Raw genomic sequence first — 23,454 nt, 5'->3', positions numbered from 1 at the left:
GGAGGCATGGATCGAGTGCATAGCCAGAGACACTTCCCCAGGGCGGAACTAGCCAACACAAGCGTGTTTAACCTCAGGTGTTTTGAGGAAAGTTTAGGCAGACAACCACATAAGAGTATTGATAATGGCTGGGGTCACCTGCCTTGTAAAGACACTGCCCAGAAGAAGGCAATGGCAAACAACTTCTGTAGAAAAATTTGCCAAGAACAATCATGGTCATGGAAAGACCGAGATCGCCCACGTCACACGACACGGCACTTAATGAAGGGACAAAGTGATTATCGAATCCTTGCTGGTTGGGTAAACCAGGTCTGCAAGGGTTAATGGCACGTTTGAATTGAATTGACTTTATTACTTACATACAGGAGGAGTAAAAATCTTTACGTTACATCTCCGACTAAATGTGCAATGTGGAAGAACTGGCTGCAGAATACGCCAGAATGCTTCGGACTGTGGCAGGCACTACAGCAATGCCAGTGCAATTGAAGGAGAATGCCATCCCTGCCCGCGCAGCGCTGGCCAATTGGACTGATTGGACTACACAGCCGGGGGTGGTAGCGAGCAGCTGAGATCTCTGAACTGATACCGCCGTCAATCCACCGAGGAGATAGACTGGAGAATTACACAAAACTGATGGCCGTTTTCCATCAAAATCCATTATCAATGCTTTTATATTCTTCCCCAGCAAACCGGCTGTGCTGTCCCGGATGTCACTGCTGGCCTCAATGTGGGTTTAAATGTTTTCAGCCACAAAGTGAGGAGAATGTGGAAACTGCTTTTCTAAACCATCCTGTGGACTTGTTCCTCATTATTTCAGCAAACTCTTCAACCCTCAGATCTCTGTGCTAGAATCATGGAGTTGTTCAGCACAGAAAGAGGCCCTTCGGCCCATTGAGCCCGTGCTGACCAGCAAGCAGCCTTTCCTACACGAGCCTCATTTTGTTCTCCCCAAACCCCTGACCTAACCACCTAGCTGGTGATTGTGCTGTCTGCCCGCATTGGATTTCCTCTGTAATGCCTGACGTGTTTACACTGCGTTTTTACTACTTCTCCCTTGCGCTGCCTCGTGCAACAAGATTATCTCAAACAGAAGATATTCTGCAGATGCTGTAAGTCGAGAGTGAAACACATGAAAAGCAGGAGGAACTCAGTAGGCCAAGCAGAACCAATTGAGAAGAATCTACGGTTCAGGCTGAGACCCTTCATCAGATGAACAGACAGAGGAGGAAGGGGAGAGAGGGGGCAGGGAGAGAGGGGGAGGGGAGAGAGGGGGTAGGGAGAGAGGGGGAGGGGAGAGGGGGGGTGGGGAGAGTGGGGAAGGGAGAGAGGAGGAAGGGGAGAGAGGGGGTAGGGAGAGAGGGGGAAGGGAGAGAGGGGAGGGGGAAGGGAGAGGGGGGAAGGGGAAGGGAGAAGGGGAAGGGGAAGCAAGAGAGGGGGAAGGGGAAGCGAGAGAGGGGAAGGGTAAGGGAGAGGGGGTAGGGGAAGCGAGAGGGGGGAAAGGGTAAGGGAGAGAGGGGGAGGGGAAGGGGAAGGGAGAGAGGGGAAGGGGAAGGGAGGGGGGAGGGGTAAGGGTAAGAGAGAGGGGGAAGGGGAAGGGAGAGAGGGGGAAGGGAAAGGGAGGGGGAGGGAAAGTGAGGGAGAGACAGAAAAGATAGAAAGAGATACAAAGGAGAGAGAACGACAGAGAAAAAGATAGTGAAACAGTGACGGAAAGATAGTGAGTGAGGGGGTAAGGGGGAGAGAGAGAGAGAGTGGGAGGGAGGGATAGAAAGAGGGAGATCAATAGAAAGATAAAAGCAGATGTGAAGGAGACCGAGAGGAAGAGGGAGAGATTGTGATTGCCAAGCACACCCACGTACCTCTGTATTGTGTGAAATACAGCCGCAGGTGTCTCCCCGAGTGCAGAATCTTCTCTTGAAACAAATCAATCTTATTCAGGAACAAAATCTAAACAAAGCATTTCATTATAAAAGCAAACATGTTAGCTTCTGATATCTCAAATAATATTAGGAATTAAATTAATCCCAGTCCCTAAATTCCACATTGCACACTGAATTGAGTTTTGTGGTTTGATGTTCTGGAATTTTATCATGAATAATTCAGTTCTTCACTGACATGACTCGTTAGCTTGAGAACGGGGGTGCGAGGGACCCCCTGACAGAGTCGTGGCTCTCCAATGTACAACATGAGGGGTGTAACAGGCTGACCCCAGGTGTGTCAGTAAGCAACCCATATCAGGGAACAAAATAAAACTTACTAAATGAATCTATTAACTGGACAATAACGTTAAGTAGAATTGTCAAGCATGGCAGAGCTGACCATTTGTCACCAGTTATTTTCTGCTTTTTAATTACAAATGTCAGATAGCGCTGGTAATGAGCAGAACTGAAATAATTAGAGGTCAGAGGTGGACAGGCTGAAAATAACTTTCACAATGAGAGGAGGTTTCAGAATAATTCCTTGGGCATGGGGGAGACTTCGCCAAGGCAACCAGCACTTTTCAAAACCTGCTTGTCTCGTTTCTCCTCCTCTCTATCCCCACCTTCCCGTTTTGCGGAACTTCCCGGCCCTCGCAAACCACCACCTTCCGCTTGCCATTCTCCGTTCAGACCATGGCTGCCGCCTTTGAATTGTCCCCTAACTCGTTCCCCTGGCGTTTCCTCACCTCGCCCTTCCCAGGGCCCAGCAATCCCCGACTCCATCCCCTCCGAGAGAGCACATCCACCCACTCAGTCCTTGGGAGCCCCACAGCACCGTGTTTCTTCGCCTCCCAGCAATACCTCCCTCTCTGTGGCACCATCGGCTGGCTGTACCTCTCACTGGATCCCTGCCCCTTTCAACCGACAGACTCAACTCTTGTTCTGGCCTTCTTTACGACACAGGAGCCCACTGAGTCCATGCTGGGTCACAGAGACATCGCAATTCTTTCGGTAACCTCCCCTGCCAATTAAGTAAGTGAAATTCTACAGTCATTACCCTTGGTAATGATGACAGATACCTGGGGATACGAATTGACAATGAACTGGACTGGTCAAAGAACACTGAGGCTGCCTACAAGAAGGGTCAGAGCCGTCTCTATTTCCTGAGGAGACTGAGGTCCTTTAACATCTGCCGGACGATGCTGAGGATGTTCTACGAGTCTGTGGTGGCCAGTGCGATCATGTTTGCTGTTGTGTGCTGGGGCAGCAGGCTGAGGGTAGCAGACACCAACAGAATCAACAAACTCATTCGTAAGGCCAGTGATTTTGTGGGGATGGAACTGGACTCTCTGACGGTGGTGTCTGAAAAGAGGATGCTGTCCAAGTTGCATGCCATCTTGGTCAATGTCTCTCATCCACTACATAATGTACTGAGTGGGCACAGGAGTACGTTCAGCCAGAGACTCATTCCTCCGAGATGCAACACAGAGCGTCATAGGAAGTCATTCCTGCCTGTGGCCATCAAACTTTACAACTCCTCCCTTGGAGGGTCAGACACTCTGAACCAATAGGCTGGTCCTGGACTTATTTCATAATTTACTGGCATAATTTACATATTACTATTTAACTACTTATGGTTCTATTACTATTTATTATTTATGGTGCAACTGTAACGAAAACCAATTTCCCCCGGGATCAATAAAGTATGACTATGACTATGGTGGAGGGTTACAGGAACTTATTAAGTAAGGGGTGCAGTCAGTTGTTGGTGAGACCATCACCCCGACTGGGGCACAGGCTGCCGACAGCGGCTCACCACGGTCCTCTATCCTGCGCCAGCCTTCTTAAGTTGCCCCCCAGCTGTAGCCCATCTTCTTGGCGTCAGCCTCAAGTCCGTGTCGCCAGGCGTTCTTTGCCCAGTCTCTCCAGCTTTCCCTGGGATTCCATGATAACGTTTCCCCCCGGTGATGTTGGTGCTTGGCTGACACAACGTAGATCCGTCCTGCTGATAACTTTGGGCCAGAGATCCGGAGGATTTTTCTCAGGCAGCTGTTGAGAAAGGCCTACACCTCCCTGATGACAGTCTCTGCCATCCTCCAAGTCCCCGCCCCGCACAGAACTGACTTCACGCTGGAGTCGGACAGTCAGATCTTAGTGAATTGCGACATTTCCCTGGAGCATCGGAGCTCTTGAGCTGGATGAAAGCTGGCTTAGCTTTGCCGGTCCTTTCCCTGACATTCGCATCGATGAGGCCCTGGCCATCAATGGCACTACCTAGGTAGGTGAAAGCCTTTATCTGCTCAACTGGACTTTCCCTCAGACCAATTTGACCAACGCAGGCTGAGTGATATTGAGGGCTTTCGTTTTCCCTTTGTGGATGTTAAGGCCATGGTCATGGTAGGGTAACACTATTACAGCCGGGTTCAGTTCCGCTGCTGTCTGTAAGGGGTTTGTACGCTCTCTCCGTGACCGTGTGTTTCCTCCGGGTGCTCCGGTTTCCTCCCACAGTCCAAAGGCGTACAGTTAAGGACAGGGTTAGTGAGTTGTGGGCATGCTTTGTTGCTGCTGAAAGTGTAGTGACAATTGTGGGCAGCTACCCAGCACATCTTTGCTGATTTGATTTGATGCAAATGGCGTATTTCGCTGCACGTTTCGATGTACGTGTGACAAGTAAAGATTATCTGATCCTGACGTCTCCTCACAGCCTCTTCCATCACCTATCCAGTTCCCTCACCATTCTGCCCACAAGTTACATCTCTCTCTTCTTGTCCTGCTCCCAGACCAGAGACGCTCCCCACCTACTCCCAGACCAGAGACGCTCCCTACTGGCTCCCAGACCAGAGACGCTCCCCACCTACTCCCAGACCAGAGACGCTCCCCACCTACTCTCAGACCAGACGGCTCCCCACTGACTCTCAGACCAGACAGTTCCCCACCTACTCCCAGACCAGAGACGCTCCCCACTGGCTCCCAGACCAGAGACAGCTCCCAGGTCAGAGACGCTCCCCACCTACTCCCAGACCAGACTGTTCCCCAGCTGCTCCCAGACTACAGATGGCTCCCCGCTGTATACCAGACCAGAGACGCTCCCCACTTGCATCTACTAGAGCAAACTCATACATTGGAAGGAGCATATGACACAGGCTGTGGACTACCACATCTTCTGTTTTACACAATAAACCACCTCACCACAGGTCTGAGGAGACATCAGGTCTGGACAAAAGGTGGCTCTTCTCCTGGCCCCAACATCCCCTCTCCCCTCCCCTCTCTTCTCTCCAGCTCAAAGATGTCCACGGAAACACACAGAGAAGTGTGATGATCAACACGACACGAGGACTGCGTTGGAAGCAGCCTGCGAGCGTCACCATGCCTCTGACACCAACAAGGCATCCCCACAACAGAACTGCAATCAGCCAAACACAGCAAAAAGTCACAGACTTCAGGTGAAAACCGTTTCCTACATCTCTGAAACACAAGAGATCCCGCAGATGCTGGAAGATAATAAACTACAGAGGACAATATCTCTGGAGGGAAATAACCCACTGAATTAAAGATTTAGAGATTAGAATTACTTGTCACATATACAGTACTGTGCAATAGTCTCAGGCACGTATATATAGCTAGGGTGCCTAAGACTTTTACACAGCACTGTATTTGTCAACCTGGAGCGGAGAGCAAGTGTGTAAATCTGGTGGGAGCAAAGGTTGTGGGGAACGGCGAGGGAGGCGTGCCGTGGGAGGGGTGTGAGACACCCAGCCCTGAGACACCGGGCAAGGTCATTTGATTCCAAACAATCATGTTACTGATCATTTCAGAATGTCTCTCACTCTCTCACCTCCCTCCCCTTTTTCCCAAACCAGGACTCCCCTCTCCCTGTCCCCCTTCCCACTCTCAGTCTACATTGGGACTCATATCGGAATCAGGTTTGTCTTCACTCACACACGTCATGAAATTTGCTTTTTCTCTTTGCGGCAGCAGTACAGTGCAAGGCATAAAATTACTAGGTATTACACAAAAGTCTGAGGCACCTGAGCTAAATACTGTATGTGCCTAGGACTTCCACACAGTCCTGTACCTGGTGGCCGATTAGGAAAAGGGGAGGTGCAATGAGACCTGGGTGTCATTGTACACCAGTCATTGAAAGTGGGCATGCAGGTACAGCAGGTGGTGAAAAAGGCGAATGGTGTGCTGGCATTTATAGCAAGAGGATTTGAGTACAGGAGCAGGGAGGTACTACTGCAGTTGTACAAGGCCGTGGTGAGACCACACCTGGAGTATTGTGTGCAGTTTTGGTCCCCTAATCTGAGGAAAGACATCCTTGCCATAGAGGGAGTACAAAGAAGGTTCACCAGATTGATTCCTGGGATGGGAGGACTTTCATATTATGAAAGACTGGATCAACTAGGCTTATACTCTCTGGAATTTAGAAGATTGAGGGGGGATCTGATTGAAACGTATAAAATTCTAAAGGAATTGGACAGGCTAGATGCAGGAAGATTGTTCCCGATGTTGGGGAAGTCCAGGACAAGGGGTCACAGTTTGAGGATAAAGGGGAAGCCTTTTAGGACCGAGATAAGGAAAAACTTCACACAGGGAGTGGTGAATCTGTGGAATTCTCTGCCACAGGAAACAGTTGAGGCCAGTTCATTGGCTACATTTAAGAGGGAGTTAGATAAGGCCCTTGTGGCTGAAGGGATCAGGGGGTATGGAGAGAAGGCAGGTACAGGGTTCTGAGTTGGATGATCTGCCATGATCATACTGAATGGCGGTGCAGGCTCGAAGGGCCAAATGGCATACTCCTGCACCTATTTTCTATGTTTCTGTGAAACATAACGTGAAATACTGTACGTCATAAATACAAAATAATCTGCAGACGCTGGGGTCAAAGCAACACTCACAACACGCTGGAGGAACTCAGCAGGTCAGGCAGCATCCATGGAAATGATGAGTCAACATTTCAGGCCAGAACCTGACGAAGGGTTCCAGCCCAAAACATTGACTCATCGTTTCCACAGATGCTGCCTGACCTGCTGAGTTCCTCCAGCGTGTTGTGAGTGATACTGTACGTCATTTGTGTCAATGACCAACACAGTCTGAGGATTATGCTGGGGGCAGCCCACAAGCGTTGCCACGCTTCCTGCGCCAATGTAGCATGCCCGCAACTTACTGTCCCACACCCTAACTGTACGTCTTTGGAGTGTGGGGGGCAGTCCGGGGCACTCGGAGGAAACCCACACGGGCACAGGGAACTCCTTACAGAGCACGGTGGGAACTGAGCCCAGTTCGCCGGTGCTGTGAAGCGTTACACTAGCCACCACAGTACCACGGCACCTACAGCTTTGGAGAGCAATCTCACTCATTCACCCACTCCCCTCTTCCTCTTCTCAATGAAAGGTCACCCACAGTTGCTCTCTCCACAGATGCTGCCTGGCCTGCTGAGTGTTTCCACATTGTCCTCTTTTCATTTATCGACCTGAGTTATTTGCATGGACGTGATCAATTTCTCATGAAGGTGACCTACCATGGAGGTGTTCCTGAAGAAGATGTTGTTGCAGATGGAGGAAAAGAGCCTCAAACTCTCCTGCAGCCGGTTCTGGAATGGAAGGAAGGTATAGAGAGAGAGAGGGAGGTTAGAGTCACATCACCAGAGTGTCTCCTGAACTCAGGCAGCCACACAGAGTCTTGCCTGGAGTTTACAGTCAGCCGTGGAAAACGGCTTCAGGAATGTACGTCACTTAATTGTATCCTGATAACAGAGACGGCTTTTAGTTCTGAAGAGTATTCTGAAATTAGGAAGAGAGATGAGAACATAGAACACCACAGCACAGTACAGGCCCTTTGGCCCATGATGTTGTGCCAGTCTTTCAACCTACACTAAGAATATTCTAATCTAGGGGTTCCCAACCTGGGGTGCAATGCACCCCTCAGTTAATGGGAGGGCTCCATGGCAAAAGGGTTGGGAACTCTGTTCTAATCCTACCCTCCTATAGAGCTGTGAATGAAGGTGAGGGACCTCTTCCTGTACAACCATCATATCATCATCACCATTATGTGCCGTCATATGACATCATTATGTGCTGTGTCATATGACATCATCATGTGCCGTGTCATATGACATCATTATGTGCTGTGTCATATGACATCATTATGTGCTGTGTCATATGAAGTGGGTGATCATGGTGTCATGACCATGATTGTTCTTGGGAAAATTTTCTACAGAAGTGGTTTGCCATTGTCTTCTTCTGGGCAGTGTCTTTACAAGACGGGTGACCCCATCCATTATTGATACTCGTCGGAGATTGTCTGCCTGGTGTCAGTGGTCGCATAACCAGGACTTGTGATCTGCACCAGCTGCTCATACAACCATCCACCATCTGATTCCACCTGATCCCATGGCTTCATGTCAACCTGATCGGGAGGTGAGGGGGGGCTAAGCAGGTGCTACACCCTGCCCGGGGGGGGGGGGGGGACCTGCAGACTAGAGGACGGAGGAATGCCTTACCCCTCCTTTGGTAGGGACGTAACTCCCTCGCATTACCAGTGATGCCAAAAAGCAGGGGCAGAGTAATTGGCAAAAGCAACAGAGGTAAAATATTTCTACCCGGGGGCCCCGGAACTCACTGCCCAAGGGAGCAGTAAACCCCCTCCACATTTAAACAGGACAACCAGCCATGACCTGCAGGGTTATAAGGAAAATAGCAGGTAAGCTAGCACAGACCAGATGGGCTGAATGGCCCTGTAAGATTAACTTTGTCATGTGACCGTACATGGAAATGCATAGCTTGTGTCAAATCAAATCAATTCAGTGAGGATTTTGCCGGGCACTGCCCGCAAGTGTTGCCAGGCTTCCGATGTCAATGTAGCACACCCTCAACCCACTAACCCTAACTTTGGACTGTGGGAGGAAACCCACACGGTCACAGGGAGAATGTACAAACTCCTTACGGACAGTGGCGGGAATCGAACCCCGACCTTTGCAACTGGCTCTGTGAAGTGTCGTACTAACCGCTCGGCTATTTAAATAGGGAGCATTTAAACACGGTTACGGAGCCAGAGCCGGGAAGGGCAGGATTAGACAGAGAGATCTCTCTCCAACAGCACGGGAAACGATGGGCTGAGCAGCCTCCTCTCAGCATCGTGAATTTTCTAATGATTCAACGATGACACAAAGCTGGGAGGAGTGGTGGGCAGCGAGGTGTATTGAAGCTGACTACAAAGAGCTGCAGGAAGGGGCGGACAGGTGGGAGATGAAATGTGACGGCGAGGAGTTCAAAGCGTTGCTGATGGGTGGGAAAAGCAAGCCGAGCGAGTCAACCCGATAAACAGGGTAGAGTAGAAGCGGTGCCAGAACAGGGAGACTGGAGCAGGCGGGTCGCAGGCGCAAAATCGGCATTTGAAGGAGAGACAGGAGACTGGAAGGCTTTGGCAAATCAGACAGCCTCAGTGCAGAGAGAGACAGTCAGCCTTTGGGGACTTCTCATTGGAAATGGACGTGTAAATTGGGCAGGGGGAGAATACGGGGGGTGGGGAAAGTCTGTGATAAGGTGGAAAAAATAAAATTAAAACAGCCCATTAAAACAGCGCATAATTGTGGGAAGAAAAGGGGCACACAGCAGAAATAGTTTGATTCGATATCAAACCCTGCAGGTTCCAATGTTCCTCCGCCACATCACTATACGCCTAAAGAAAACAGTACTTCCTCTGGCTAACACACACACAATGCCAGAGGAACCCTACAAAGGAACAAACAGTTGACGTTTTGGGCCGAAGCCCTTCACCAGGACTGGAGAGGGAGGGGGAAGAAGCCAGAATAAGTTGGGGGGAGGGGAAGCAGGACAAGCTGGCGGGTGAGGGGGAAGCTCGGTAGGTGTGGGTGGGGGAGGGGTGAAGTAAGAGGCTGGGAGGGGATAGGTGGCGAAGGTAAAGGGCTGAAGAAGGAGGAATCTGATTGGAGAGGACAATCGATCATGGGAGAAAGGGAAAGGAGGGGCACCACATGGAGGTGATGGGTAGGTGAGGAGGTAAAAGGGAGGTCAGAAAGGGGAATGGAAAAAGAGAGATAAGGGGGAGAGGCAGAAATCACCAGAAGTTAGAGATATCGATGTTCATGCCGTCAGGTTGGAGGCTACCCACTCGGAATATGAGGTGTTGCTCCTCCGCACCAGCACCCTTGGGTGCGTGTGACGGGTGCTATAGAAATTTAGGTTCACCCCTTTTCAAAAGCTCCTCTTTCAGATCAGCAGCTCAGCCGCTGTCGCCTGCGGGCACCTTCCAGGCCCCGTACCTGCCACTGGTCCAGTGGGACGACGAGGTGTTGAACAAATACAACAGGTCAGAGCCGGAGCGTGCTGCAGAATTAGAGCGAAAGGCGGCTGGGAATTCAGGGCTGCCCTCGCAATCTGAATGGAAGTCACATGCAGAGCAACCACCCAACGTATGCCGACTAGAAAGAGTAATCCTACACGGCCAACCATTTTAATTCCCCGCCCCATTCCCATCCCGACATGTCGGTCCCCGGCCTCCTCTTTTGCCCCGATGGGGCCACGCTCAGTGTGGAGAAGCAATACCTCATATCCTGTCTAGTCAGCCTCCAAACTGGTGGCAGGAACATCAATTTCTCCCTCCGGTAATTTACTTTCTTCTCTCTTCCCCCTTCTTCTATTCCCCTCGCTGGCCTCTTAATTCTTCACCCCCTCCGCCGGATGCCCCTCATCCTTCCCCTTCTCCTGAGGTCCACTCTCCTCCCCTATCAGATTCTTTCACCTCTGGCCCTTTAACCTTTCCCACCCACCTGGCTTCACCTATCGCCGTCCAGCTATCCTCCTTCCTCCCACCTATTCCGGCATCTTCCCCTTTCCTTTCCCGTGCTGAAGAAGGGTCTCGGCCCGAAACGACCACGCTTTATGCTTTTCCACAGATGCTGCCTGACCTGCTGAGTTCCTCCAGCATTTTGTGTGTGTTAATTCTGCCTGTGCAGGCAGTGGGCATACAGTCACAGAGCTGAATTACGGAAATACATAGGGCTGTATAATTTTTTGGCCTGCTTCTATGACCTTGTGATGGAACTGACAGATAAGGGGAGACAGGCCTCCCCCAAGCCAGAGGGACAGAAGCTGGGCACTGGGATGGGGGGGAAGAGACTGAACCCCAGTGGACAGACTGAACAGAGGGAGGAACTAATCACTAGAGCTCAAGAGCAGACACACCCAGCCCTGAGACACCGGGCAAGGTCATTTAATGCCAAACAAATGGTTTATCGATCATTACAGAATATCTCTCCGGTGCTTCCTGCTCCCTTCCCCTTTTCCCAACCATGATTCCCCTCTCCCTGCCCCCTTCCCACTCTCAGTCCACAATAGAGACCCAGATCGGAATCAGGTTTATCATCACTCACATATGTCATGAAATGTGTTTTTGTTGTGGCAGCAGTACAGTGCGATACATAAAATTACTGCAGTACTGTGCAAAAGTCTTACGCACCCTAACTATACATTAGTGTGCCATAGAATTTTGCACAGTAGCGTACATACAATAAGTTCACTTTGAACTTTGAACCAGGCTACAGGCAGATTCCTGACAAAGAACGTTACCACGGACGGCTCCTCCAGCAGCGTCATGTCGTATCCGCTCAAGGCTGCCACGAAGAGCACCGCTCTCACGTCCTCGAAGCAGCTAATCCATTTCCTCCGCTCCGTCCGCTGTCCCCCAACGTCGTACAGCCTGGAATCCGTAAGGACAAAGAGCGGTTACTGTCCCATCCCCGCCGGGAGTGGAGAAAGGGAGCTCCCTGGGTCAGAGGTCACCACCCCACGCAGCCTTGGGGGAACTATCACATGGGGCTATAAAACTTGGTAAGAAGTTTTAAGTTATAGGTGTGAACATCCCGACCTGATCCAACCATGTTAACGTCACGACCAAGCAAGCTCACCGACGGCTCCTACTTCCTCAGGCGGCTAAAGAAATTCAGCTTGTTCATGTTAACTCCTGACAAGTTTTACCAGTGCACAGACCACCCTTTTGTGTGCTCTTTCGTTCCCAATAACTCAACTGATCTCGATCTCCAGAAACCTCCCACAGCGCACTCTCATCGTCAGATTATGAATGGCCCAATTTGCAGACAGTAACTTAAATGCTTCCAGTAATTCAAATAAAATGCTTCATGGTTTTCATTAAGGACTAGATACAGTCTGTATGGCATGAGTTTAATCATGGGTAGTGTTACCGGCAGACTATTATTTAGATGGGGAGAGAATTCAAAATGCAGAGATGCAAAGTGACTTGGGAGTCCTCCAGCAGGATACCCTAAAGGTTAACCTCCAGGTTGAGTCACTGGTGAAGAAGCCAAATGCAATGTTGGCATTCATTTCTAGAGGTATTAGAATATAAGAGCAGGGATGTTGAGGTTTTATAAGGCATTCCTGAGACCACACCTGGAGTATTGTGTGCATTTTTGGGCTCCTTATCTTAGAAAGGATTATACTGACATTGGAGAGGGTTCAGAGAAGATTTGCGAGAATGATTCCAGGAATGAAGGGATTACCATATGAGGAATGTCTGGCAACTCTTGGGATGTATTCCCTGGAGCTCAGGAGAATGAGGGGGGATCTCATAGAAACATTCCAAATGTTAAAAGGCCTGAACAGATTAGATATGGCAAAATTATTTCCCATGGTAGGGAAGTATGGGACAAGGCACAACTTCAGGATTGAAGGACGTCCTTTTAGAACTGAGATGCGGAGAAATTACTTTAATCAGAGGGTGGTAAATCTGTGGAATTTGTTGCCACGAGCAGCTGTGGAGGCCAAATCATTGGGTGCATTTAAGGCAGAGATAGATGGGTTCTTGATTAGCCAGGACATCAAAGGGTATGGGGAGAAGGCAGGGGAATGGGGATGACTGGAAGAATTGGATCAGCCCATGATTGAATGGCGGGGCAGACTCGATGGGCTGAATGGCCTACTTCTGCTCCGGTATGGTCTTATTAGGGCAATAATTCAACAAGTGAAAGAATGGTAGGAGGTTCACGAACAATGACATTGGCAGTGGCAGATCAGCCACTCCAGTTTCCATCCCCCTCCTCCATCCCCCTCCTCCTCCAGCCATTGCACTGTACACACTTTAAACCACTTTTTATAATCCATGCTAGTATTTAAATATTTATTTCACTAGTTATGTTCTGGAAGACCATAATCTGTGCGGACTGGAAATAATACCTCTGCTTCGCTGACAATCAACACTGGTGCACCTCAGGGGGCTCTACTCTCTCTACACCATGACTGTGGCCAGGCACAGCTCAAATTCCATCTATAAATTTGCTGTTGATACAACCACTGTTGGTAGAATCTCAGATGGAGACGAGAGGGCGTACAGGTATACCAGCTAGCGGAGTGGTGCTGCAGCAACAACCTGGCACTCAAGGTCAGCAAGACCAAAGTGCTGATTGTGGACTTCAGGAAGAGTAAGATGAGGGAACACGAACCAATCCTCAAGGACGGATCAGAAGTGGAGAGTGAGCAGTTTCAAGATCTTGGGTGTCAATGTCTCTGAGGACCTAATGTGGTCCCAACATATCGATGTAGCGGCAATTTGAGGAGATTTGTTTTGTCATCTAAATCACCCAAAAACCTCTACAGATGTACTGTGGAGAGCATTTCTGCCTGGCTGCATCACCATCTAGTATGGTGGGGGGGCTGCCAAACACTATCGAAGTAAGCTGCAGGAAGTTGTAAAGTTAGTCAGCTCCATCACAGGCACAAGCCTCTGTAGAGTCCAGGACATCTTCAGGAGGTGATGCCTCAAAAAATGACATCCATTATTGAGGACCCCCAGCACCCAGGGCATGCCCCTTTCTCACTGTTACCATCAGGAGCCTGAGGGCACACACTCAGCGATTCAGGAACAGCTTCTTCCCCTCTGCCATCCGACTTCTGAATGGACATTGAACACATGAATACTACCTACTTTTGTTTTATTTGTTTTTGCACAACTTATTTAACTATTTAATATACACTGCTGTATACTTACTGTAATTCAGTTTTTTCCCCTATAGTATCATGTATAGCGTTGTACTGCGTCCACAAAGTTAACAAATTTCACAACATGTACTGGTGATATTAAACCTGATTCTGATTCTTTCTACACATTCTATTCCAGATCCATACTTTAACCTCCAACATTATTTTTTATGTTTCTTTGTTCTCTATAATTGTTGAATGTTGTTTTTGTGACATGTGAAATCTGTTGTTTTTGGGGCAGCCCTCCACTGGTCGGGGCTGCCCACAGATGTTGGATCCCAGCTGACTACACAATAGGCAAGCCAGAGTAATACCAGAATTAGGCCACTCGGCCCATCGAGTCTGCCCCACCATTTGATCGTGGCTGATCCATTTCCCTCTCAGTCCCATTCTCCTGCCTACTCCCCATAACCTTTAACGTCCTGACTTAGCAAGCATCTATAAACCTCTGCCTTAAATATACATAAAGATTGGCCTCCACAGCTACCTGTGGCAACAAATTCCACGGATTCACCATTGTCTGGCTAAACAAATTCCTCATCTCCGTTCTAAATGGTCATCTCTCTATTCTGAAGCTGTGTCTTCATATGATAAGCCTTTCATCCCTGGAATCATTCTCATGAACCTCTCCAATGTCAGCACATATTTCTCAGATGAGGGACCCAAAACTGCTCACAATAAGGCCTCACCAGCGCCTTATAAGCCCTCAGCATCACATCCTTATTTTATATTCCAGTCCTCTCAAAACAAATGCTAACATTGCATTTGCCTTCCTCACCACCAACGCAACCCGCAAGAGGACTCCCAAGTCCCTTTGCACCTTGGATTTTTGAATCTTCTCCCCATTTAGAAAATAGTCCATGCTTTTATCCCTTCCACCAAAGAGCGTGACCATACACTTCCTGACACTGCATTCCATCTGCCAATCCTCCTGATCGGTGTAAGTCCTTCTGTAGTCCCCGTTTCTGTCTAAGCCCCCGCTTCTCCAAATGATAAGTACGATGTGGAGAGCGAGCTGTTGCCCGTGCAGTAGGCGCCCCCTCTCCACGAAGCCGATGAATCGAAAGGAACGGCAGAGACCGATACGGTTTGGCACTGGCAGCGAAGCAGGAGTTGCCCGTCAGCGTTGAGCTCAACTTAGGGACTCCATCCAGCTCTGGAGTTTTCCTCGCGGTTCACTCCCGAAGCCTTTCCCGTGAGTGGGTACAGCCGCAAGGCAACGGAGGCAGGAGATCAGTTTTCCTTCTGCTAGATCAGCCGCCAGCCATGGCTGACCATCCCCACTTTCCCACATGAGGCAGCAGGACAATGCAATACATGTAAAGCTTTAAATTACAATAAGACACTGTACATATACAGTCCTGTGCAAAAGTCTTAGACACATGCTAGGGTGCCTAAGACTTTTTGCACAGTACTGTAGTAATTTTATGTACTGCACTGTACTGCTGCCATAAAAACAAAATCATGACATACGTGATTGATGATAAACCTGATTCCGATATGGGTCTCCATTGTGGACTGAGAGTGGGAAGGGACAGGAAAAGGAGAGGAAGTGGGAGAGATTCCGTAATGAGCGATGAACCAGTTGCTTGAAATCAAATGACCCTTGCCTGGCGTCCCAGGGCTGGGTGTGGCTGCACCCGTGGCAAATCCTGCCCCGGTATTCCTTCTCTGCCACCTGTCCCACACCCCTCCCGCAGTGCTCCACCCTCGCCATCCCCAAAATCCCTTTTGCTCCTGACAGATTCACAGAACTCGCTCCTCGCCTCATGGTGACAACTGCACACCTGTGCAAAAGTCTTAGGCACCCTAGCTACACATACTTGCCTAAAACTTCCACATACTGTGTGTGTGTTTATATATATATATATATATACACACACACACACTTTAAATTTAATTTATACATAAATTTTATGTATTTATATATTTAACTAAATATATATGTGTGCATGTACATATATATATAATTACATAAATAGAAATAGTACTGAGGTAGAGTTCGTGGACTGGTTCATTGTTCAGAAACCCTGATGGCTGTTCATTTTCTTGCAGTCATTCACAGAAGTGTGATAGAATCAATGAAAAATTGCACACAAAGGAAGACTGGAATGTCAGGTTAGGCCCAGACTGAACGCTGCGGAATTCCCTCTCGGAAATCTGGAAACTGCCTCCGGTATTGCCGGCTGCCACCCGAGCCATGCACATTCCACCACATCCTGAAACTGCGAGGACAACGACAGACGCCATCTGGAAGCAGCACAGAAGCCAGCTATTGCCGTTCATTACAGATACCCAGGGGAAATTTCCACTTCAGTCTGGGATGAGAATGAATCGAAAAGAAAGCTGTAATAATCAAAAGCCTATCGTGCTCATTAGCAGTGGATTGAGAGGAGGAGGAGTGCAGATTAATTTCCTGCTTTGTATAAACTCGCTTCACTTGGTGGCACACAATAACCTCTGTAATTAAAAGCTGAGTATTCCTTTCTCCCCGCAATCATGTAACTGGGATCAAAGCTAACACACTGACAAGCCGCTGCTGAAAGGAGCAACAGCACAGGAAAACGCTGCAGCACCCAGCTGATCTGCAGCGTCACAGGTCAATCGTTCTCACCTTCCACCCCAAGAGAGTCGCAAACAGGGGTTCCCAGCCTGGGGTCTACAGACCCCTGGTTAATGGTGGGGGTCCGTGTCATAGAAAAGGCTGGGAACTGCTAGCCGAAAGGCTGACAAAGCACTCTAACAGCAGGGCAGAAGAGAGGTCACGGGGAACCAGAGATTGAAGATAAGCTTTATTTGACACATGTACATTGAAACATACAGTGAAATGCACCGTTTGCGTCAAATCAACGGGGGGGGGGGGGACCGTGCTGGGCAGCCCGTAAATGTCGCCACACTCCCAGCACCAAACATCACGCCCACAACTTACTAGTCCTAACTGTCCCGATGAAGGATCTCGGCCTGAAACGTCGACCGTTTAGCCTTGTGCTGCCTGACCTGCCGAGCTCCCCCGGCATCTTCTCTGCGCGACCTGAACCGTACGTCTCTGTTCTGTGGGGGGAAGCTACGCGGTCACGGGGAGAATGTACAAACCCCTCAGAGAGCAGCAGGAATTGAACCCAGGCCGGTGATCGCTGGCGCTGAACAGCGGTGAGCTAACCAGTACACCAGCGTCCCGGGTCAGTAAGGTGGGTAATCCTCTGCGGGTCCGATCTTGTTAAGCAGTGACGCCATTTTTTGACGATCATTTGGCCCAGCCTGTCGGTGATGGTCCTCTGTTTAAACGCTCACGCTGGCTCCCATTTTAACCACCCAGTCCCTCTTTCTCATCAATCACCAATGCAACATCCCGAGATGGGGGTAGCACTTCTCTTTACAGCCCCCTAACACTGAGGCAATGTGGGAGCAACAGGCCATTCGCCCCTCGAGTCGGTTCTACCATCCACAGCTGACCCTTAATCTCAGCGTCATTTTCCTGCCACCGGGTGTGGCCGTTAGTACAATTGTTTTAAACGCCAGCTGTAAGAGCGAGTTCAATTCCAGCCACTGTTTCTAAGGAGGTTGTACGTTCCGCTCGTGACCGCGGGGGATTCCTCTGGCTGCTCCGGATTTCTCACGCATTCCAAAGACGTAAAGACAGGGTTAGTGAATTGTGGGTGTGCTATGTTGGCACTGGAAGTGTGACGATGCTAATGAGCTGCCCAGGTCAATCCTTGTTGGTTTGATCTGACACAAACAATGCACTTCACTGTATGTTTTGATGTAAATATGACAAATTAAAAAAAACTCGAGGCTAAAGACCTGCTTGACTAAATACCTTTCTTACGTCAACCCCACTATCCTGGGAGCTGATCTGGTAAACTTTTGCTCAACTTCTTCTGAGGTACAATCTTTCTATGGCAAACAGACCAAAACTGTACACCACATAGAAGAGATACAGGTCCATAAAACTATGAAGACTTAGGTGCAGAAGTAGGCCATTCAGCCCATCAAATTTTCCCTACCATTCCATTGTGGCTGATTTATTTTCCCTCTCAACCACGATTCTCCTGCCCTCTCTCCATGGCCTTTGATGTCCTTCCTGATCAAACATACCCAATGACTTTGCCTCCACAGCCGTCTGTGGCAACAAATTCCATAGATTCACCACCCTCTGGCTAAAGAAATTACCTCTCAGCTTAGTTCAAAAGGAACATCCTCTACTCTGAGGTTGCACCCTCTGGACCTAGACCCTCCACCCGCGCACCCCCCCCACCCCCGCTGGAAACATCCACATGTTGATCTTTGAACAGGAAAGACATGGATTGACTTTCCATGGAACCACGTACAAAACCCAGGTTGAGACTTGAGATGGGTGCTGGGGGGAGGCTACACCTTGAAGAGCAGTTGGTCAGATATACAACCTGTCCAAGACCGGAAGCAGCTGCAGAAGATCATGAACACGGTACAGCACATCACACAAACCAATCTTCAGTCCGTGGACTCACTTTACACCACACGCTGTCGGAGCAGTGCTGCCAGGATAATCAAGGACACGACCCACCCAGCCAACACACTTTTCGTCCCTCTTCCCTCCGGGAGAAGGTTCAGGAGCTTGAAGACTCGTACGGCCAGATTTGGGAACAGCTTCTTTCCAACTGTGATAAGACTGCTGAACGGATCCTGACCCGGATCTGGGCCGTACCCTCCAAATATCCGGACCTGCCTCTCGGTTTTTTTGCACTACCTCACTTTCCATTTTTCTATTTTCTATTTGTGATTTATAATTTAAATTTTTAATATTTACTATCGATTTGTAATCCAGGGAGCGGGAAGCGCAGAATCAAATATCGCTGTGATGATTGTACGCCCTAGTATCAATTGTTTGGCAACAATAAAGTATAAAGAATAAAGTACATGGCAGGTGGATGTACAAGATGTCACAGTGGGGTTAATTCATTCTAATCTCCCAGCTAATACTTTTCCCTCAGTCACATCTCCATGCGAGAGCAGCTGGTCATTATGAGATTGTGGTATATCAACTGCCAACTGTGTACCAGCTGAGGAACAGACATACCACGCTGGAGGAACTCAACAAGCCAGGCGGCATCTATGGAGGGGAAGAAACAGTCAACGTTTCAGGCCAAGACCCTCCATCAGGACTGGAAAGGAAGGGGGCAGACACCAGAATAAGAAGGTGACGAGGAGTACAAGCCGGCAGGTGATAGGTGGAAGAGGTAAGGGGATGAAGAAGGACTCTGACAGGAGAGGAGGGTGAACCATGGGGTAAAGGGAAGGAGGTGAGGAAGCAGATGAGGAGAAGGGGTGAGAGTGTAACAGCATCAGGAGTGGAAAAAGAGAAAGGGAAATTAGCATAAGTTCTCTGCCGCTGTGCACTCTGAAGGTTACTGGGAGGAGGGTTGTTGATTTTATAGTCAGTTTAACCGGGACCTCACTGATTGGTGGAGCAAGATTGAGGATCGAAGTGCCCACCCCTTGCTCCCGAACAGATCATAAGACCTAGGAGCAGAATTGGGCCATTGGGCCCATTGAGTCTGCTTTACCATTCCATCATGGCTGATACATTATCCCTCTCAACCCCATTCTCCTGCCTTCTCCTCATAGCCTTTGATGCCCTGATAAATCAACAACCTATCAACCTCCAATTTAAACATACCTAATGACTTGGCCTCCACAGCTGACTGTGGCATTGAATCCCACAGATTCATTGCCCTCTGGATAAAGAAATTCCTCCTCATCTCTGTTCTAAAGGGACGTCCTTCTACTCTGAATCTGTGCCCTCTGGCCCTAGATGTCCCCAGCACAGGAATTAATCTACTTGTGTAGGGGAAGCACTTAGAAGTGTACTCCATTGCTTGTGAAGCACTTTGGGGCACTGAAGTTGTGAAAGGCACTACCAAATGCAGCTTAATCCTTTCCACTTTCACCACACGGAAGGGGGGGTGGGTGGGGAGGAAGATATCTATCACCTCCCTCCAGGCAAACAAGGAGCTAATTCATTCTGTAGTATCCAGTAATGCCTCAGGAAGTCAGTGTCCATCATTAAGGACCTCCACCACCCAGGACATACCCTCTCCTCATTGTTACCATTGGGAAAGAGGTACAGGAGCCTGAAGGCACACACTCAACGATTCAGGAACAGCTTCTTCCCCTCTGCCACTGATTTCTGAATGGACGTTGAACCCATGACTACTACACCTTTATTATTATTATTTATTTCTATTTTTGCACTACTTATTTTAATATATATATATATATATATACTTACTGTAATTCAATTTCTTTCCTATATTTATCATGTATTGCATTGTTCTGCTGCCGCAATGTTAACAAATTTCAAGACATGCTGGTGATGTTAAACCTGATTCTGACCAAGATCCCACTCTGTTAGCTACGTTAAAAGGTGTACTGAAAAGGAATTGCAGATGAAAATGAAGGCATGTAAGGAGAGACAGATTATTCGATTAGATTGACGTCGTTCTGTGCAGTGATCTGGAATCTGAAAGTTAATTCCCGAATAAAAATGAGAAAACACAAATGACATCGTAAAGATCAAAATGATCCCAATCGGGACTTAAACGATTTATGCCATACATTAGTGATCCCCCTGGACTCTGCTTTGTTGCGTCAATAAATGCAACGTTAAAATGTACAGCAAACTAACAACGTAATGGCTATGGTTTTAACATTTAACGCTGAATTAACCTCGTCTGAGACCTTGCCTACTGTTTGGAACTTATCACAAGATAATATAGGAATATAGATAATTATGCATACAATAGACTTTGTTCATTCTTCTAAATTAGTTGCTTTAAGCACTGAAGAATAAGCAATTTATTGCTAAATACTAGAACTTTTACAAACTTGAGTTGGTAAATTCCTTAAAATTATTGAAGCATTTTAACACACATTGGCTTTCTGGGCTCAAGGGACATCTCTTGAACCAAGCTCTGTTGTCATCTCTCTCTGCAAACAGTAGTTTCAGCCGTATCGGCTTGTAATAGTTTAAAAGTCAAGGAGAGACGGCCTGAACATCAATTTCTCTAACTACTGATAGCTTCTAGACCCTCCCCTTCTCTCTTTTTTTCCATTTCCCATTCAGGCTCACCAGTTACCCCTTCCCTTGATACCACCCCCATTTTCCTTTCTCCTCCTCCTGGACCCCACTTCCTTTCCCTTTCTCCATGATTCATTGTCCTCTCCTATCAGAGTCCTTCTTCTTCAGCCCTTCCACCTATCACCTTCCAACTTCTTACTTCATCCCGCCTCCCCCATTCAGCCACTTGACTTCAGCTATCACCTACCAGCTTGCACCCCTTCCCTTCCCTTCCCTCCTCCTACCTTTCTTATTCTGTCGTCCTTTACAGTCCAGGTGAAGGGTCCCGGTCTAAAACATCGCCAATTTAGATAAATACTTATAGAAACATAGAAAACCTACAGCACAATACAGGCCTTTCAGCCCACAAAGCTGTGCAGAACATGTCCTTACCTTAGAACTACCTAGGCTTTACCCATAGCCCTCTATTTATCTAAGCTCCATGTAGCCATCCAGGAGTCTCAAAAGACCCTGGCAACACACATCAAAGTTGCTGGTGAACGCAGCAGGCCAGGCAGCATCTCTAGGAAGAGGTACAGTTGACGTTTCCGGCCGAGACCCTTCGTCAGGACTAACTGAAGGAAGAGCTAAAAGACCCTATCGTTTCTGCCTCCACCACCGTCGCCAGCAGCCCATTCCACACACTCACCACTCTCTGCGTAAAAAATTTACCCCTGACATCTCCTCTGTGCCTACTTCCAAACAACTTAAAACTGTGCCCTCTCATGTTAGCCATTTCAGCCCTGGGGAAAAAGCCTCTGACTATCCACACGATCAATGCCTCTCATTATCTTGTACACCTCTATCAGGCTTTATCAAATTTATTGATCCCAAAGGAAATTACAGTGTCATGGTAGTATTACAAGTGCACAGATGTATAAATATACAAATATTAAAAGATAAGTATGAAAGAATAAAAAAATAAGACAGTCAGACAGTCTAACAGGAGGGGTCATCACTTCCCCAGCTCTAGGTTGACTCATTATAGAGCCTAATGGCCGAGGGCAAGAATGGCATCTTTGGAGCAGCACAGTTGTCTTAGTCTGTGACTAAAAATGCTCCTCTGTTCAGCCAACATGGCATGCCGAGGGTGAGAAACATTGTCTGGGATTGCCAGGATTTAACGTAGGGTCCATTGTTCTACCACAGCCCCCAGTGTGTCCAGTTTGACTCCTATAACAGAGCCAGCCTTTCTAATCAGTTTATTGAGTATGTTGGCATCACCCGTGTTGACGCATTGCCTCAGCACATCACCATATGGAAGACTGCACTAGCGACAACAGACTGGTAGAACATATGAAAGAGAGGCCTGCATACTCCAAAGATACCTCAGTCCCCCCAGGAAGTAGAGTGACTCTGGCCCTTCTCATACACGGGCTGTGTTGGTGCTCCTCTCAAGTCTGTCATCCAGGTGGACCCCTAGGTACTTGTAGGTCCTCACCACTTTCACGTCCTCACCATCAATAGTAACTCTTACTCTTCCTAAAGTCCATCACCATCTCCTTTGTCTACTGATGTTGAGCTGCAGATGATTCAGCTTGCACCATTTGACAAAGTCCTCCACCAGGGCCCAATATTTATTCTCCTGACCTCCCTTTATACACCCAACTATTGCTGAGTCATTAGAGAATTTCTGCAGATGATATGACTCAGTGTTGTATCTAAAGTCTGAGGTATACAGGGTAAACAGGAAGGGAGTCAATACAGTCCCCTGTGGGGTCCCAGTGCTGCTTATAGCCATGTTTGACACACAACTCTGAAGCCGTGCAAACTGGTCTGTACCAGTCAGGTGGTCCAGTGTCCAAGATACAATGGAAGTGCCAACCTGCATTGAGCGGAGCTTTCCCCCCCAGCAATGAGGGCTGTATGGTATTGAAGGCGCTTGAGAAATCAAAAACATGATCCTCACAGTACTGCCGTGCCTATCCAAATGGGAGTAGGTTCTGTTCAGCAGGTAGATGACAGCATCCATAGGTATTCCCCTCCATAGATACTGCTTCACTTGCTGAGTTCAAAGTTCAAAGTAAATTTATTATCAAAGTACATATATATCACTATATACAACCCTTTTCTTGCGGGCATACTCAATAAGTCTACAGAATAATAACTGTCACACAAGAATGAAGGATTGCTCAACTAGGGCGTTCAACCAGAGTGTGAAAGACAACAAACTGAGCAAATATGAAAAGAAAGAAATAATAATAAACAAATAAATAAATAGAAAATAAATATTGAGAACATGAGTTGAAGAGTCCCTGAAAGTGAGTCAGCTGGTTGTGGGAACATCTCAATGATGGGGCAAGTGAAGTTGAGTGTAGTTATCCACCCCCCTCCCGGTCCAAGAGCCTGAGGGGTAGCGACAGTTCCCGATCCCGAGGCTCCTGCACCAACTTCTGCGTGTTTGTGAAGAGCGTGAACAGCATGG

At 48.3% G+C, this 23,454-nt stretch overlaps 1 protein-coding gene across 1 annotated transcript in view; it reads right to left on the bottom strand.

The window, feature by feature from the left end:
• gnav1 (guanine nucleotide binding protein (G protein) alpha v1) overlaps nucleotides 1–23,454 on the bottom strand; it is a 122,003-nt gene that overhangs the window by 3,280 nt on the left and 95,269 nt on the right. Inside the window, exons 6-8 of the mRNA XM_072242078.1 lie at nucleotides 11,510–11,639; nucleotides 7,441–7,512; nucleotides 1,860–1,947 (exon numbers count right to left, since the gene is read on the bottom strand). Of these exons, the coding sequence (XP_072098179.1) occupies nucleotides 1,860–1,947; nucleotides 7,441–7,512; nucleotides 11,510–11,639 (290 nt within the window). The remainder of the gene's footprint in view (nucleotides 1–1,859; nucleotides 1,948–7,440; nucleotides 7,513–11,509; nucleotides 11,640–23,454) is intronic.

Source organism: Mobula birostris, chromosome 24, assembly GCF_030028105.1.
Source record: "Mobula birostris isolate sMobBir1 chromosome 24, sMobBir1.hap1, whole genome shotgun sequence".
Taxonomy (NCBI): domain Eukaryota; kingdom Metazoa; phylum Chordata; class Chondrichthyes; order Myliobatiformes; family Myliobatidae; genus Mobula; species Mobula birostris.
The sequence above is the reverse complement of the archived record's forward strand: the minus strand, read 5'-3'. Positions and strand labels throughout refer to the sequence as shown.